The sequence below is a fragment of the Echeneis naucrates genome, chromosome 11 (genome assembly GCF_900963305.1).
Source record: "Echeneis naucrates chromosome 11, fEcheNa1.1, whole genome shotgun sequence".
NCBI lineage: Eukaryota > Metazoa > Chordata > Actinopteri > Carangiformes > Echeneidae > Echeneis > Echeneis naucrates.
The window spans coordinates 3,158,332-3,177,206 of record NC_042521.1 but is presented as its reverse complement, the minus strand read 5'-3'; the positions used below and the strand labels follow the sequence as shown (position 1 = coordinate 3,177,206).

Below are 18,875 nucleotides of genomic sequence, written 5' to 3'. Positions count from 1 at the left end.
AAACCTGATTTTTAAAACAAACAAAAAACAGTGTGGAAAAGGATGAAAGACATCTGTTTTGATTGCTGTTGATAAACCATGAATGTCTCTTATCTCCTTGAGTTTTTTCCTACTCTCCCAATATCTTCTGATGCAGCCCTTCACTTCTTATTGTTGAGTTCAATTTTACTTCTTTTGACACATCACCATTTTTTATTATTCCAAAAATTCCCTGTGTGTGATGGCGTTGCACTGTGTCGTGTTGTTTCTCCTGGGTTGTATATCGTCATTGGTTAAACCTTTATTTTGTGACTTTTGTTTATTGGACTTTGGTTTGTGTTTTGTCACTGTTGTCATCTCATCCTTTTTGTGTCTGTTTATTATTATGAGCATTATGAGAACATGTTGAGGTGAGACTGATGGTCTCACCACTTATTTTGTTTTCAAAACACCTGTATGCGAAATAAATGACCAAAAAAGAAAGAAACAAAAAAAAAAAAAAAAAAAAAAACATCCATCTGAGTTGAGCATCTTTCATTTACAGTAGCTGGATGTCCATCAGACAACTTGGTGAAGAAAATAAAAATCAGAATTTATTTATTGAATTCAGTATTTATCAAAAATAAATTCCCTCTGTTATAAAAATACCTATTGAATAAATGCTTTCATTAATATTGTCAAACCTTGTAATATAGTGGACTGTCCAATATCATCCACCCTGTATTGTCCAAATCTAATTCTATTACCGTTTTTGTACCATTTATTATTATTATTACAATTACGTTTAGTAATTATTAGTCTATGTTAAGCTCCTTTGTTTTAGTTTTCTATATAATTAATTCACCAAATGTCAGAGTGTTCTGTTGTAGAAATGACAAACTGTAAAGCTGCAACCAACATTTGCTTTTGTTATCAATATGATCAATATGATCAATATAAAATACTTAAATCCATATTTGGATTATTGGAGCTCTGAGGCCAAATAAAATGTCCAAAGAAGTTAATGTGGCCGAGTTACTGAGAATAATGTAACCTCCTGAGACCAAGGGGGAAAAAGAAGTGATTTCATTTTAACTTCTTTGGGATTAATTAAGTGTGGGGGTTGTTAAGAACACATTTCAGTGAAAATAAAAAACATTTCAAACTTTATAACACATGCACCCACTGCAGTACAGAGGGAATCTCTGCACAACTGTGCGCGTCTGAAAGAGGAGTCAAACAAACTCATGTCCAGTACAGAGGACAAAAAGTAGTTGTCTCAGGAGGGTAACTATAACATTTTATTTTGAAATTACCGTCATGGCGATGCCACCTTCTTCCGGCTGGCGGACGAATGAGCGCGTAGGGGCGGAGCTACGTAAGCCGGAGAAAGAAGCTCCCGGATCTCCTCCATCATTGGTCGCCATTTTGAGAAGTTCGAGCAGCGAATACCGACCCGAGGTGGTTGCTACGCAGGAACTCCGAAACGGTTTATTTTTTGTATTTTAGTTATAGTTAATACTGATATTAAATATTACAATAACAATAATACCATCAATGTCTCGATTTAACAATAATCGCGGCGGACTCGGGATGAATCACTTCCAGCAGCGCAGAGGCGGCGGCGGCCCGATGCGGGGCGGAGTAATGGGAAACCAGAATTTCAGAAACCATCCGTTTCCAAATCAGAACCAGAACCGGAGGGGACCGAATAATAACTTCAACAAACCCCAAAATCACGGACAGACAACCCCCCAAAAGCCGCAGCCGAACCAGTCGATGCCCATCATCCCCCCGCCGAGTCCGGGCCCGGCTCTCACCATGAAGGGCCCGATGCAGCAGCAGCAGCAGCAGAAACCGGTGCAGCCGCAGCAGGAGCAGCGGAAACCGGTCACCCCTGCGCCCCAGCCGAAGATCCAGTCTCCGTCCCCGTCACCGAAACCTAACCTGACCTCCCCTCCTCCGAATCAGCCAAATAAGAACCACAACCAGAGCCAGCAGATGAAGTCTCCGATGGGCAACGCCAACGGACAGCAGCAGCAAAAGCAGCCGCCACATCCGAGCCCGAAGCCCGGGCCACAGCAGGGCCCGAAGGGCGGCCCGCTGCAGAGCCCCAAGGCGGGCCCCCCACCAGGCCAGAGGACAGGGCCCCAGCACGGCCAGAGGACTGGACCTCCGGCCAACAAGGTCAAAGATGAGGGGGACAAAAAGGCCATAATCGGCGGCGGAGCGGAGTCGGCCGAGGGACAGCCGCAGGTCGGTGCTCTTTGTAAGGCCTCGACGGCCATTGTTGTTAGCTACTGTTAGCTCAAGCGACGTGACGGAGGGTGCGCTTGTTTTAAGACACCGCCCAGCCTGGGTGAGCGGAGCTTCGTCCAACCCCGCTCCTTCGTAATGGAGCTGTAGCTCCGGTATCCGTTCAAACTGACGGCGGCACCCGCTGCGATGAATATCGCACGCACCACAGTCGAGTGGCCTTTCCAGTCCGCCATCTTGTCAAAAAAGCTAATTCTGTTGAGTTAAAACTTGAATTTGACATCCAGGCAGCTTTTACTTTACGTCGGCTTTCCTAAGATTACTCGTCTGTGTGTTATTATTGGCTGGAAATGAATTTCTGGAAATGTAGGTCATGTTTGCTGTTTGTCTGAGCTCAGGCCGTTGTGGGGGATGGGCGGTGTTAGCTTATGTAAGACGTGTTTATCCATTTTGAATATAACTAGCAGGCAAAGAATAAACTGGTCCATACATTTATGCCTAGCAGTGAATGTGCTGATTTCTCGTACACCATTTCCATGCTGATCTTTATTTTGATATGTGTTTTGCCACAGACACGGTCAGTTACGTTATTGTCTGTTTTCATCCAGGAGGGCTTTAAGGCGACGCTGTCGATGCTGTTGAAGCCCGGAGAGAAGACATACACACAGCGGTGCCGTCTGTTCATCGGTAACCTGCCCAGCGACATTACAGAGGATCAATTCAAGAAGATATTTGCAAAATATGGAGAGCCCAGTGAGGTCTTCATCAACAAAGGCAAAGGCTTTGGATTCATCCGATTGGTGAGAGACCCTGCTCCTAAATATACTGAGGGTTGTCTGATCTGATTGTGTTGGAATTCGGGTTATGATGCCGATCCATTTTTCTTGCAGGAGTCCCGTGCGCTTGCGGAGATAGCAAAAGCAGAGCTGGATGACACACCAATGAAAGGCAGACCTCTTCGTGTTCGGTTTGCCACACACTCTGCTGCGCTGTCTGTGAAGAATCTGTCGCCGGTCGTTTCAAATGAGCTCCTGGAAGAAGCTTTCTCACAGTTTGGGATGGTCGAGAGGGCCATTGTCATTGTGGACGATCGCGGGCGCTCAACAGGCAGGGGCATTGTTGAGTTTGCCTCCAAACCAGCAGCCAGAAAGGTGCTTGAAAGATGCAATGAGGGCGTCTTCCTACTCACCACGTAAGTAAAGTTAGTTTTCCTAAAGCCTGTCTTTGCACTGTTGTTGACACTCCAAAATGTTACTTTACAAGATGTTACAGACCCTTTCTTATGTCTTTTTGGTTGCTTCAGGTCACCCCGGCCTGTCGTTGTTGAGCCTCTGGAGCAGTTTGATGACGAAGATGGTCTTCCAGAGAAATTGGCACAGAAGAACCCCAGATATCAAGCGTAAGCATGTTACTGCCTTGTTCTTGCAACATGTTTGCTCTCCTTTTTGTTGAATTTGTATGTATTTCAACACTACAATTCAAAAGGCCAAGTCCTTTTTGGAATGGAGCAGAAGGCGTGACATAAGGGTTGGGGGAGGAGGAGGGTGGTGTGGTTTATGGATTACAGCTGTCCCAGATCAATATTCTGTATGGGGTGGCAGATGTTGATTATGACTTGGGGACATGGGGTAGAATCATGGTTAAGGGGGACAGCTCAGACATTTGTTTTCCAGTGTGCTGAAAAGCACTTCTTGCACCCATTCCATCACAGAGCATTGGGTTATAGCATTTGTTAACATGACGATTATTAAGTTCATCTGTCTGAGCCATACAGGTGTGACTGTGAAAACCGTCCAGATTTCTGCAGGTAATAACACTAATGTGTCTTGTTTGTACAGAGAGCGTGAAGAACCTCCCCGCTTTGCCCGTCCAGGTACTTTTGAATTTGAGTACTCCAAGCGGTGGAAGTCCCTCGATGAAATGGAGAAGCAGCAGAGGCAGCAGGTGGAGAAGAACATGCGTGAGGCCCGTGAGAAGCTTGAGAGTGAGATGGAGGATGCCTATCATGAGCACCAAGCCAATCTCCTCAGACAAGGTAAGTGTAGTGATAATGTAGTCAGGTTAAAAAAGGAAATGTAAAATGCAGTAACACCAATAGAATTTGGGGGACTGTTAGTAATCACTTGGTTTGATTTATTGTTGCAGATCTGCTGAGGCGGCAGGAAGAACTGCGCCGCATGGAGGAGTTGCATAGTCAGGAGATGCAAAAGAGGAAGGAAATGCAGATCAGGTATTTATTGGTTCACATTCTGTTCTGTTGCAGTTATTAACTGCGTGGCCCTAATATATATTTTGTTACATAGACAAGAGGAAGAGAGACGCAGGCGTGAAGAGGAGATGCTTCGTAAGAGGGAGATGGAAGAACAGATGCGCCGTCAGCGTGAGGAGAACTACAGGATGGGCAATTTCATGGATGTACGTTAAACTTTACTTCAGAAGACGAAGCGTTTGTATCATACAATGAAATACGTATCTGCATTTGTCTGGTTAGTTGTTAATGTTAATTCTCTTATGGCTTTTAATTACAGAGGGACAGAGAAATGAGAATGGGTGCTGGTGGAGCTTTGGGCATGGGTGGTAAGTTTTCCTTTTCCCTCTCTCTCTGTTTTTGAGTTTTATTGAGATCTCATAGGTAATGCATAGGTTAGAGTTAGTGTTTGTCTTTCAGGTTGCATTTGAATTTGCACCATATTTTAGCATGCAATCCTAATTAAATTGTCCAATTTCAGTTATGCCTTCAACAGGCTTCAGTGGGAGTTTTTATTTTAAGTGCTGTATGAATAGCTGAGTTACTAATGTCACATTCTTTCTGGTAGATATGCCCTTTGGTGCAGCCAACCAGAAGTTCCCCATGGGTGGAATGGGCTTTGAGGGACAGCAAGGAATGGGGCCATCCTCCGGAGGCTTGATGGGCAACGAAATGGTAATGTATCCCACTTTTGGGAAGATCAGTAGTTAATGTAGTTTGACTTCGGCTTTCCTTTGTGTTGGAAAGCCTCACTGATGATTTTTAAGCGTAGACACCAGCTGGCCGAGAAGGATGGGAGAATATGAATGATGAAGAGCTTTTTACGAGCTGCTCACCGGTTGCTGAATGTGGCAGATACGCTTCCTGCTTCATAGGGTTTCCTTCAGTGGCAAGCTTAGCTCCCTCAGTTATCGCCACCCGAGTGTTGTTTGGGTAGTCGCTATTAAACCATCAGCCTGCACTAAATCAAAAGAAATTGCTCTTCAGTGTGCTTTCTGGCAGCTGTAGACAGATTTCAGTGGCTCTTCTCTTAACACACTGTTTGTGAAGTGGACTGACATTGCAAGCCCTGTCTCATGTGAGCTGGACAGGCAGTTTTTTCTTGGCATCCAACTGTGTTTTTTATTTTTATTTTTTTAATGGTCTTTATTTTTTTGTTTTGTTAGCTGATGACAGTTTCCTCTTTTAGTTTTAATTCAACATTTTCATACTGTGGTAGCAGTTATGTGCAACGTCTGTTGAGAGAAGTAATTAAGTTATGAACTGACTGTGTGTTTTGGGTGGCATTGGGGAAATTCAGATTAAAATCTTTGTTACAAGCCAATGAGAGTACTAAAGTAGGAGTACAGATCAATTTATGGTCCAGCAATCTTGACTTTTTTTTTTTTTTTTTTATTAACCTCTATTTGTAGTAACTGAGCATTTATTGAGCTTTTAGTGCGGGCTGATGGGACAGGGCAATAAAGATTCAAGGAAAAGTCCAAATTGCAGATTACAGCAGGCATTATTGACGGGGCTTGTTGTGTTTAGAATGATACTGGTGAAGAGTGGAACAAACATAAGATCTGTGCTTCTGGCCGAGTTGTAGTACACATGTTAGATTTTATTTTGTAGTTACAGTTGTCAGTAATTGTGTGAAGCCTTGATGAAATCCTTTCCAGAATAACTATTGTTCTGTAGAGAAAAGCGTGTACATGCTGCAACTTTTTGATCCAGGCTTGGTATTTGAAAGACAGTGTGCTTATATACGTGGAGCTTCTGACGTATCGGACGCTGTTCACAATATTTGATGGCTTAATTCATAACTGTTGCTCTGGATATGAACTATAATTTGTCTTTTAGACTGATCATAGAAAATTCTGTATTTTGCCTTGGTTTTCAGTCTAAAGCTCATCAGCAGTGTTGATGGCGGCAGTACAACAGATACATAAGCCTTTAAGTTCCATGAACTATGACGCACTGCAATTTTAGCTCATTAAATGAAGGCGGCAGTGAAGCAGATAACTGTTGGCTCCGTCCAGTTCAAGACATTCATATTCTACTGTCGAACCACGTTACATGCTGGTTTTTGTTCCCGCATTGATCTCAACAAAGTCTTCTTCCACTCTTTGGCTTCTTGGTCATTCACTTCCTCTCAGTCTATAATAGTCTGATAGAACTTGCCTGAACTGGCTTGTTATTGATTTATAAATTGCCATGTGTTTTGTGGAGCTGAATATCTTGTGCAATAGTGACATTAAGTGCCAATAAGCTACAGATTTATTTAGTTGGTAAAGATTCTGTACTTCAGAATCTGCTCAGACTTGTATTTCAGTGCAGTGCCATTTCTGTTCAGGCAGCTCACTGTTTAGAATTTTCTATGGTGGCACAGAGTTTCTTAGCATTTATATCCTCAGGAAGCATGAGCACACCTTATTATTTATCTATAATTGATGTATTTATATATAGAAAAATATCTTCTCCATACATCTAGCCAATTATTTGTTGCCACATTTATTAATTATTTAGATGAAGTAAATATGATCAGCATTTATGAAATGCTGGACTTGATAACCCATAAAGGCTTAAGTCTTGGCATGCACTGGAGAGACCATATTAGGTAGGCACTGACTAACGAAAGCATTACCCTCTCTTCCTTTTCCGTATGTAACCTGTGGCACCTGTGGACCTTCATATTGGAACGAACGGTTTCTTCGGATGTGTCTCCTGCTGGTTGTGTTGTTAATCTGCTCACAATATAAAACAAACCACCCACTATTGCCATACCTTTTGCACACCTCCACATGGACATGAACTGTGTGCTTGTGCACTGACCGTATTCCCTCACCTCTCTATCCACCTCCGGGCAAAATGGCCCCCACAGCGCAACGAGCGCTTTGCCCAGGGGGGTCCTAGGGGGATGGGTCCTGGTAACCCTGGGTACGGGAGGGTCCGTGAAGAGTTTGATGGTCCTTCTAAGAAACCCCGTTTTTAAACGCTGCTCTTTGATGCTTCTAGCAGCAAACTTTGTATAGTTTCTTCCAAACAAACATGCTGAGTCGTATTTCTTGTATTTAAGTTTAAATTGTTGCTACATTTTTAGCTTGACAATTTACTCATTTTATGACAAAGTCAATTTTCCTTTTTTATTTTGTATTGTCAGTAGTATGGAAAGGTAGGTCATCACCCACAAGTGACCCGTTAGTTCCTTTTGACCCATGTACAATTTTCTTTTCTAGATGTATTATGCTCTGTGAGTCGTCGTGAAGTGATAATTGTAACATTTTTCTCAACTTTCTATGGCTGTGTTTTGTGCCATACATTTGCAGTCAAAGCATGTATTATAATAAAGAGAAGTTGGTTCCATCAGGACAAACCTTTAACATTTATTCCTAAAAGTTCAAACCTACGTTCTAAAAGCAAAGCAATGGCCTGAAATACAACTTTAGGTCTTAAAGGGTCTATGTGTTGTCTCTGCCACAGTCCTGATGTTGTCGTTCAGTAATGCATTTAACACTATATTTAAAAAAACAAACCAACCACTAACGGGTGTTCCTGCTCAGGATCCTCACTGCAAATGCTCCATCTCATCTTCTTCATCAGCTTCTTCCCATTAGATTAACCGTAGCTGAGTTGGGGCGTTGGGATGTCTAAGATGTCTGAAAACCAGGTTGCCTTTATTTCATGTTTTTCACTTGGTAGAAGCTGACACAAATCGTTTCCCATGTTTCATAAATAACTGCTTTTACAGCAGTGCTTCAGGAAAGCAGAAATACTACACATAGAGCCTTTAAGACAGCTTTGGTTAGTGTGTGGTTGTTGGTTATCGTGTGGACGGGCTTTGGCCTCGTCACAGACACACAGTCCACAATAGTGTGTTCTTGTGTGCATGTTCCCAGCCTGGGAATATTGACTATGTTTACATGCAGTCTGGAATATTGAAGGATCACAAAAACAAAATACAAACTGTCCTGACAGTTTCAGCTGACTGATTGTTTTAGTTGTTTCTCAAAACATCCCACGTTTATCAGGCTTCTGATGACACAAGTTGTATTTCTCTTTGGTTATTATGGCATTCAGAGTCACTTTTGGCCGTGACATTGGTATTAAAGACAGCACCTGTACATAAGAGCTGCCGTTAAGTGATTAAGGTTTTTCTCATTGGCTCTCATGGAAAATGCCTTTTCTTTGAGTTTGGCAGTTCATCCATTACAAACTGCATGTAAACGTAGTCATTTTCAGTTGTGGACTGATCTACAGAGTAGATGTGTTAAAGGAACACAGGATGAAGTCTTCGCTGTAGAAACTACCATTAAATCATCTGGATCGAATTTACATACTGTAGTCACACGATTTGCCTTTTCCAGTGTTGACAAGGGGCTCAGTTGGACTTGTCATCATGTTTGGTGGTCAGTTTTGGAAGCATAATAACCACCAGAAACTAAAGTCTGACAGTTGTGTGGATGAAAATGTCAGTCACCCCCTCAGACAGGGTCAAAGTGACAAATGATTTTTACTCCAGGTTTTTTTAGACACTTGTGTAATATGAAAAGTCAGAAAAAACAGCCAATGTTGTATAAAAAAAAAAAAAAAAGAATAAAAAGTCTAAACCTAAATAAGAAGTACTTTACTGACTAGAGCTTTCAGAGTCTTTGTCATGTACAGTAGCTTTGAGAGCAATATTTATTTATAGTTATGTCTGTATCTCCTGGAGCACACATTGTTGACAAGTGACCTCCATCTATTGCTTTTGTTTTAATCCTAAAACTTGACTCTCACCAGAGTTAACAGCCAGTCATTGCTGCTCCTTTCCCACTTTCTGTTGCTCTGCAAACATTGATGTTTCTGGCAGTTTTGAGTTGCTGGTTACACCACAGGAGATCTGGTCAATATTATTGGTAATATAATCTAATAAGCTTTTATATTGACTTTTTAATTAATGTTTTATGCAAATAATACTAAAATGATAATGGAATAAAAAAGCAGCTCTCAGCATCCTCTGTAGCTTCTGTCTGGATTGGAAAACTCCCTGAGTGTTACCTACAGACTGCTGTGGTGACTTTTTGATGGGTCAACCTTGTAAACATTACAGGTTTCCAGAACCAATCAACTGTATACTGCTTTCTCTCTGGGCAACTTGTCAATTGATTTCCTCTGACTGTTATTCAGGCATCACATCTTTCAGTTTTATCTTGACCTTCCTGTAACGGAAGCCTTTAGAATATAAAAACAAAACAAAACATTGCTTTAATGTCCTTTACACAATTTGAGATTTGTCAGTCATGTAAAGTTTCCATAATATGTATTTGGGTATTGCTCTTTATAATACTCAATGGTTTTCAAACCAGCTCTGATTTCAAAATCTTGCTCATATTCTGATTTAAGAGTAACTCAGACTCTTCCCCTCCCTCCCTTCAATGAGGAGCTCTTGTCTCAAACCCTTCTCATACACAGCAGTTTGAACTGTCCTTGCAGCCCACTCTGACCCCTCCCCAAGTAACAAAGCTAATACCTGTTCAGGTATTACCACAACATGTTGGCATGAAATGGACACCTGCCTACATTCCCCGACTTGCCTTGGCAAGAAATTTTCATAGTTGCATAGTCGTTGGGGTTGGACTTGAACAGTAAGTAAACTAAGCACATTTTATTCTCCTTGATTGTTAGATTTATCTGAATTTTCTGTGATGGCAACATGAGAGAAAGAAAAGCTGGTCATAGTTCGCCAACTTGGTTCTATCTTGAATCTTTGTAAATGTTAAAATTATGGCTCCTGTTGTCAGGCTTTCAAACTTGGTGGCTTTCTGCCCTAAATTTGGAATCATTTGCGTAGTCTCTCTTAAGAAGTGTCTGTCTAACGGCTGACTACTTTTGGACCTGTAATTGGATGACTCCAGTGCTTCAGACAGCAGACTGTCAACTCACTAAGCACTTCCAAGACACCATAAACTTCTAAATTTGATTCTGGTGTTCTTATGTATACTATAATAATGCACTGTACACAATAACTAAACGTACTGATATTTACAACACACCTGTAATGGCTTCAAAACAGGGTACGATAAATACTGAGGAGGATTTGGTAACACTGTTGGATATCATGGAGTGTACCCCTGAACTGTCACGTGTGTTTGTTATGTACATTTTTTTCTTTAACAGGTTTGACCAGCTTTAAAGATTGTGGACTGTGGAGGAATTTGTGGCTGTGTAGCATGGACTGAGTAAATATAACCTTAACTATGGGCCTGAGTTAGCAAGATTCAGCTGGCACTGTGAAAAACATTACAAAGGAGCTTTGCAAACAATGATTTCAAGGATTCAAACAAGGAAGCCATTTGTCCCCACCACACTCTCTTGACTCTTGGATCAGTGTAGCACAGATTGATTACATAGGCTTCTTGCATATTTGGCCATGTGGCAATTTCTATTGCATGACACGTTCATGTGATAACCTGTAGATGGGATACTTCAGTAAAACGTCCGTTGTTTGGAACACAAGTTGCAAGCTACTGGATTTTGGGTTGTCAGATTCCCAAATGTTTGGTCCTGGTTAATAGAAAATGATATTCTGCTCTTGTGGCTAAAACGTGAGTATTTACATCTTTTATCAAATCATGTGGATGAGTACATTTATAACACTTTGTGTTCCTGTCAATTGTTTACGTTATTCTGTTTTTTAGCGATTGCAGGTTTGAGCAGTTACTTTCACCAAACCTAAATGAACACACTCAGTTACTGCAGTTTCAAGTGTAAAATTTCTTCTGGCTCCCGTTTACAGCAATTGATTTTACATACAAGTGCCAATTTATTTTGCCACCAAAAGCTATTGTTCAAATTTATAACTGCTCACTGGGCATTGGTGGCATCTTACTCTCGACCTGATATTCTATAGACGGCTTCTAACTGACCAATTTGCTTAATTTAATGCAGTGGAAGCTGTAAAATAATGAAAAATGACACATTTGATAATTTACTCCTTTTTGCTGAATTTTCTAGATTTTAGAAAGCTTTAGTAAACAGTCTGCTGTTTTGACTTCGATGCCAAACTGGACTACCTAAATCAAAAGATGGCCCTTTGAAGGAAATGGTAAATGATACTGAATACTTCAAAGTTGGTATTATAATTGGCAGAAAGGTTAATTTGTGTAAAAATTTTTAAATCAATTTTTGATTATTTATAAGTACTATCAGGTTAATTTTGGGGTTTTCTAGTTTTAAAAAGCAAAAACCAATTTAATCAGTTTTCCTTTTTCACACAGTGTCTGAACACACTACAGGACCACAAATACTGGATTTGGTGATACAATTGGACTGAAGTGTAAATTTTCCAACTTGTAATGTTATGTCTGTGTGTTGGTGTTGTGTACCATTTGTTTTTCTTTAACAGGTTTGACCATCTATAAAGGTGTTGGACAATGAGAAGGAAGTTTCCAAACCAAGAAATTCAAAGTCAGTGGTAACCACAGAATTAGCAGTTTATGCGTTCAGCTGAAGCTTTAAGCTTCTTTCAGAGTGAATTTCAGAATGAACACTTGTCATTCTCAAGGACCAATAGCACCTGATTTTGAGGAATTTACAGTTATTGGCGCTGATATATGGTGGTTCTGTAGCTTGGACAGCTTCGAAAGGTGTTATATTTCTTTTTCTTTTTTTAGTCAAGTAAAGAAGATTAATTTGAGGGTCATAAGAGGTTTAGAGGAAGAATGTCAGTTCTTGTCAGGACATTTTGACTTTGCGTTTTTTTTTTGTTTTTTTGTTTTTTTTTTGAGCGAAGTAAACCTTTTCAGGAACACTTTAATAGGACAGCAGTTTAAGAAACTGGTTTCATGTCTGAATAAGCATCCTGATCTCTTACAGGTCGGGAACATTTCTGTAGTCCTCCATCAGGGAACAATCTGAATGAATGCAATCAGAATGTCAGATAAGCATCCACATGTGCTTAAACCAGATCGTAATCCCAGACACCAGGTTTGGTGATCAAGAAATATTTTTTATTTCTATCAGACAACACAAACAACAATTGAGGTCAAAGGACCGTTTTCTTTTTGCTCCGAGGGTACGATATCCAAGCTGTATAATAGCACCAGCTGCTATTATATGCGACTTTCTGTTGTACCTAATCTCATGATTGTAAATGTAAATCAGAACCATCCGTTTCTCTGATGGCTCTCATGTCTAAGTGAAACCATACAAGACATTTAAAATAGATGTCTAAGCAATACAAAGTTGTCACTTTAACAGAGTCAGTCATTCCTTTTCTGATAAGGGCTATACATTTTTTCAGAAGTTCATAGTCAGGATTTCTTTCAAGGTGCCAATAAGTGAATTAATTAAGCTGCAACATTTATGTTTCAGTGGTCCAGATCAGGGATGTTCCCGTAGCAACACAATTTTGAAAAGGAAATGAAAATGGTCAAGATTGCTTCTGGTGGTGTCAAACACAACTATCACATGATGCAAAAATGTACTAGAGGTGAGGAACGGATGTCTGTTGACAACACATATTGACCGGACTATTGAAGGAAATGTGGGAATTTATTCAGCGACAAGCAGACTTAAAGGTGGAGTATGTGACATCAGAGAAAGATGACATTTGAACTCAATGCTCCCTGTAAGATCCTTATACTAAAGAAACTCAAACTCCAGGCAGCAAAACCCACAACTGTCTCACGACTGGAGCTAAGTAACCTTAGACCAACAGCCTTTTTGGGGGGGTGGTCTCTCCTCCAGAGTTCGATTGGCCTTTAGGACAATTCCCAGTCTCTGTCCTGGTCTTCTCTCTGTGCCTGTCATTTGGTCTCAGGGGATAAATCCAGGCCTGATCGTATCCTTTGGCTGTTCCTCGTCACCTCTCCTCCTTGACGAGGCCATCTGTAGATGTTATCTGATGTTTCTGCATGCCCTCACTTTAACATCACTGGTTTCTCAACTAGAATCCCTCGTCCATTGCATGAGTGTGAACACCCCTGATGGCTGGAGTCATCATTCGAGGCCATTTGGTTTATATCTGAGGCCTGTTTATGAACAAAGCACGCAGACATGGTCATTATCTCTAATTGCGACATCAAGTGTGCTGAATTAGAATCGCCTACTCTGCCTTTAACCCACAGTACTAGTCTTATTCCAGAGCTCTCACCATCACTGAAGTAAAGATGGAAATCTAAACTTTAACACATTCAATTTCTGGATCAAGATTTGTCTCAGGGTGCATCGTGCACAAGTCACTGCATCAGAGGTCCAGACAACATTTTGTCTTTGTGTCGCTGGAGCTAGAAACCAAACATGTTCTTCACACTTCCATTTAAAGGCAACATCAAGCACAGTCCGTTACAGATGACTGAATCGACGACGCCTCTTGCTACCACCAGCTTTTTAACTTTGCATCATTGGCTTAAAAAAATAAGAGACCAAAGTTTTGACACTGAAAGAAGTTCTTTGTCAAGAGTCCTTCCTCACGTATTGGTCCTGTCTGACGTTAAAGCTGTTGGCATAAACTAAATTTATACGACAGACGGAAACACCTGTATCCACCAGCCTACCTGAGGTAGGACGTCCCATGCACCTTATGGTTGAAGAGAGGATGGCATGTTATGTGTGTGAGTGTGTGTGCGTGTTTCATGTCTTTGGGTAATGTGAGATGCGTTAGCTGCTGTCAGCCAGCTTGTCAGAGACAGGCTGCCCCAGTCCACAGTAGAGGCTCTTCTCTGCAGTTGGGTATCAGTGACGATGAGTAGTTCTGCAGAAGTCAGTGGACAGTAAAGCCTGGACTTGTTTGCACTGCAGCCAGAGGTATGCTTACACAGATCAGCCGAGCACGTAAGGTAAGTGTCCCATCCATGTTTATAATACAAGATGCATAGTTCTCCCATAACACAACTCTTCTTTCCCATGTCACCGCCCAGCGCGGCGCTCACAGGGCTTCTGGCATCACACTGACAAAGAATGGCATCACAGTGCAGATCTGTCCTTCAACCTTTCTGTGTGTGGGTGTAGCAAAGCGCTATAGCCTGTGCAGTGTGTGTGTGTGTGTGTGTGTGTGTGGTCATAGTACTTTTGCTTTTCTGTATATATATGCATGAAAACAAATGACTGGACGGCTGAGTCACTGGTTCAATACCACAGTTTCAAATCGCAAATGTGTGAAATATAGTGCTGAAACTTTACACACTCCTGTAAGCGGTCTCCACCTATTATTATTATTATTATTATTATTATTAATTTTTTTCCCCCTTTGGCAGTATAAGTGTTAAACTGAGTGATGAGCTTGTGGGTGATCAGCAGTGGAAATGGAGTGTTTGTGAACAACAGCAGACAGAAAGGTTTGAGTTGAGGTGTCTCTGTCCGTGCTGCTCATCCATGACTCACAGAAATACAAATATTATTTTTGTTTGTTCCTACATTTGATACCTGAAACAAAAATGTATGTGTTAGAAGACGGTCTTTGTTTTTTCGGTAATAAAATGTGCAGCAGCCTCAGTCGGATGTTCCGCCCACTCTTGTTTTACTCGACAGTACTGAACTCTTCTTTCATCGTTAGCGGTGCCAACCCCAGCAGCCATCTTAACGTGCAGGTTGACGCCCCCATGGCTGGGCTCACTCTGGTTTGAGTAATGCCTTTAAACTGTGCTGGCCCTTCTTTTTGCTTGTTTAAAACATGTAAGTGTTAAAGCTGGGGGGGAGGGGTCAACAGCTACACAATGACTGTTCAATGCAACAGCTAACATGATTTACACTAATAAAATATTAACTAGTTTAACTAAAAAGGCTTTCTGATGCCAAACTAGTCAGGCATTTTTCATTTATTTTTGATTTGTATTAACATGAGCAACATTCACGACTCCTGACTCTCTGAGTTTCTACCATAAACAGAAAGTGTGCTCCTGGTTGGAAGGTGTCTGGTCTTGAAGTGGAGCCTGTCTTGGTGTTTGGGTTGTTCTGGGTGACATGGACGGGAAATGAAAATAATGTATCCAGTGTTCAGTGCCGTTTGTAGTACGTTGATCAATTAACTCCTGATTTTGTGCGTTTTGTGTAGATGGAGTTTTGAGTTGACTGTCTTTCTGTTGAAATATGGGAATATTTAAACTCAAGCTGATTATTTGACTGATTTCCTCAGTTCATGTTTCTTCTTATTTCAGTTCATGACTTTTCTCACAACCTCCTGTCTATTGAAGAACAGACTCTAAACGTGAACTTTACCTTCAGCTGAATGTTTTTCTTTTCCATGACACCACCTGCTGTACATCTGTTTCATTTGGGTAGAAACCAACAATGTTGGTTGCAGGACTTTGATCATCAGCCTGTTAACATGAACAGAGTGACTGTATTGGTCAACAAGATTTCTTTAATCACAACAAACCTCAAACTCTGATTTTAAGTCCATCAGAAAACCAACTGATCTTAGTTGCAGCCATTTTTGCTGTTGGAACAGCTGAAGGAGGTCAAACTGATCAAATCTGAGCACAATGAAATGATGCATCATGTTTTAGATTTGGTCTGACTTAATTTCTACAAAGCCCATCTGGACTGAACGTCCATAAAACTACTTTAAAAATGACTCACAGTTGCTGACTGTAACTGCTGAACGTCACAAGTTTACATCCATCCGTAGATTGTAGGCAGGAAATGCCTGAGTTAATATCTGCTTCCTGTTTGCCCTGACCATTTTAAAACTGCAGTCACAAAGACAGAATGCAAATATTTGAACATATTTTCTGATGATTTCTCGCTTTGCTGGTTAGTTGGGTTTGTCAGAGGAAAAGCAGCAGACAGTCTTTTCCCTCTGCAGTATTGCTGGACTCTTCCTTTCCTCCTTCTCTCCTCTCAGTACAGTCACACTCACATTTTGTCTGTTACACCAGTGACCAGCCAGCCACGTCGAAAAGACGTCTTTTTATTGCTTGTATGTAGCAGTTGTCTCGTAGCGACAAAGGACCGTGTGGTGCCGCCTGGACTTTTTGGTTCTCACAAGCTCTGACGAGGTTTGATGAAGAGGAAACTTCACTGTGCTGCGGCCCTGGAGGCCCTCGGGATGCATCTGTCTGCACTGTGATCCATTTTCTAACAAAGTCCTCAGTCCTGATTGACTAGAACTGTTTATGATGTCCTGTCTCAGAGTGTGATGCCAGAAGGACCCTTTTTGGCCTCTACAGGCCTCCCTAAAAGGGCGCTGCCCAAGGTCTGCACAGAAAAAGATCAAGCTCTGTACGAGGTCACTCAGCTCTGTGGGGTTTGGCAGTCCGAAGTCCAGCTTGGTAACAGAATTCATAGGAGTGCAACAGATGTGAATGTCGTCGTCCTGAATTTGTCTCGTCCCCTCTGCAGTTTCAGAACAAACGACTCTTCCTCAGTGTGCTGAGATGCCTTTCTGCCTGTACATGAACTGTCAAACATTTGTACCTCACCTCACCTCACCTCACGCTGACAGACACATTAACTTTTTACTTAGTTACCTGTAATGCATGTTGACATAACACCATAACCTGTTTACGATTTTGTAAGAAAATTTGGTTCTCTTTTGAATCCCCAGTCAATGCAAAGACACACAAACACACTCACCCACACATAGCTGCACAGGCTGTCATTGTGTCTTTCAGAAGTGGCAACCGCAAAACACTAATGGTTTTAAATAACAAAAAAGTAATGGTGAAGATTTGCAGACTAGTTCACTGCCAGATTCTCATTGTTTGTCTCTCGCCACAGGAGCCTCGAGCTGTCGAAGGAGGCTGAGCGACCGCATCCATACAGAACGGTAAGATCAGATCAGAGACGTGCAGACAGTCTTAAAATGCCCCTAAAGTCAAAAATGATGGATCTGGATGACTCATTTTCACCATTAGTGTGTTTGTTAGTCAGAATAATTAGTTGTTGTTTTGCAGGTAACATGAAGATTGATGTCTGATCAAATACGAGAGCTGCAGGAAACTCAGCCGCTGCGCTGCTGCGCCGAACGGGATGATTTCCAGGTGAGTTTTGATTTGACTTGTTCATTTTGATGTTTAAAAAAAAATCTAGACACCAGGAGACAATTTCCTAAACTGTGATTAATATAATAACAATAAAACTGCCTCAACAGATTTGACTCACTTCAGTTTAAAACCTTTTTTCTTTTTCCTCCTCAGAGCTGCAGAGGATCAGATCCTCCCCACAGACGCCAGCGAGCTCCCACCTCCAGCAATGCAGGTGGAGATGCAGCCAGAGGAGACATCCAGCAGAGGACGACCAGAGGACTGACGCTCTCTCCGCTCTGTTCACTCTTATATTCACATTTCAATTAATTGATAAATAAATGAATGAAGATAAACTTGGGTTTTGTTTGTACTTCTTACAGCACTGACGATCACGCTTATGTATTTATGAGGTAAAAGGCAATTGAAGCCTGTTGTTACATCGGCCCGTATTTTAGGGTGTACTGTTTCCTTCAGCCTGCAGCAGGGTTAGTGTAGAGACTGACTGAGCACTTGATTAACCGCTCTGCTCAGTTTGTGAATCCTGGAGGAAGTCCAGCCAGACACAGCAACGGGATCTCTGGCTGGATGTGGGTCAGGTCTGTGTTGTCTGACCTGAGCTGGGCCTGTAAACAACAACAACAACAACAACAGCAAACAGGCTGTTCGAGGCCGAATACAGACGGGGACAAAAGAAACCGCACAGAGCTGGTTCAGTATGAACTCAACGAAATGACTTAAGATGTGAATCAGGCTGCAAATACAAAAACATGGTGTGACTGTTAAACCCTCAAGAAGCCAACAAACATTTAATTAGAACTCTTCTGTTTGTCACAGAAATGAAATGTTAAAGGAAATAACTATGAATAAAGTTTATGTATGTTTCAGTTCTTTATGCCCACTTTATGAAGATTTAATGCTTTTCATGCAGTATCAAATAGAAGCAGCTCTTTTATTATCATCATTAGGATCACCTGTTCGTGGCAGAAAGTAAGTTATACAGCCTGTTAACCATAAAAAGATTTTCAGCTGCTCCCCGTTTTGGAGGTAAAATATAGAATATTTAGTGTATTTTATATGAGACCACCTTCACCTTCCTCTTCTGGAGACAGACCCCCAGGCTGTAAACTGAGCCTGGGGGGTAAAGGATGTTGTCCACCTGCCCAGCTCCAGTCATCCATCTTTCATGCTCATGCATCATTGATGGCGTCCGCAGGTGGAGCAACTGAAGCCGGCCTCCCTCCACCTCCAGGGGCGTGTGGAGGGCCGGATCGCAGACCACCCCGGAGGAAGCGCCTCTGTCCGGGTTGTGATCCAGGACTCCCGCATCCATGAGCGGCACTGCCAGGGGAGCACCACCCACCCGAGTCCCCGGACTGGGTTTGGGCCTCAGGGGATGCTGGACCCGCAGGGCCCGGCTCCAGACCTACCTGCTGTCCGGCCCCGGGCTCCCCCCACCCGCAGGAGGAGGAAGAGCCCCCAAAGCT

General features: G+C 41.9%; 1 protein-coding gene across 2 annotated transcripts; it reads left to right on the top strand.

Moving 5' to 3' along the window:
* The first annotated feature begins 1,378 nt into the window (after positions 1 to 1,378).
* Positions 1,379 to 18,275, top strand: sfpq (splicing factor proline/glutamine-rich). 2 transcript variants are annotated; one of them, XR_003841214.1, is made up of 12 exons: positions 1,379 to 2,214; positions 2,823 to 3,014; positions 3,105 to 3,406; positions 3,518 to 3,613; positions 4,053 to 4,249; positions 4,360 to 4,444; positions 4,518 to 4,629; positions 4,743 to 4,791; positions 5,031 to 5,137; positions 17,144 to 17,192; positions 17,320 to 17,406; positions 17,563 to 18,275. XR_003841214.1 is itself a non-coding variant. In XM_029513456.1 (10 exons), the coding sequence occupies exons 1-10, from the start codon at positions 1,516 to 1,518 to the stop codon at positions 7,434 to 7,436; spliced, it is 1,950 nt and encodes a 649-aa protein (XP_029369316.1). In that variant the 5' UTR covers positions 1,379 to 1,515; the 3' UTR covers positions 7,437 to 9,044. The 2 variants fall into 2 exon arrangements, 1 of the variants encoding a protein (XP_029369316.1); XM_029513456.1 differs by lacking the exons at positions 17,144 to 17,192; positions 17,320 to 17,406; positions 17,563 to 18,275 and adding an exon at positions 7,326 to 9,044.
* The last annotated feature ends 600 nt before the right edge of the window (positions 18,276 to 18,875 follow it).

Coding starts and splice junctions, on each gene's coding strand:
- sfpq (XM_029513456.1), top strand. CDS start 1,516: ATGTCTCGATTTAACAATAATCGCGGCGGACTCGGGATGAATCACTTC. Junction 3,407..3,517: donor GGCGTCTTCCTACTCACCAC/GTAAGTAAAGTT, acceptor TGGTTGCTTCAG/GTCACCCCGGCCTGTCGTTG. Junction 4,250..4,359: donor AGCCAATCTCCTCAGACAAG/GTAAGTGTAGTG, acceptor TTATTGTTGCAG/ATCTGCTGAGGCGGCAGGAA.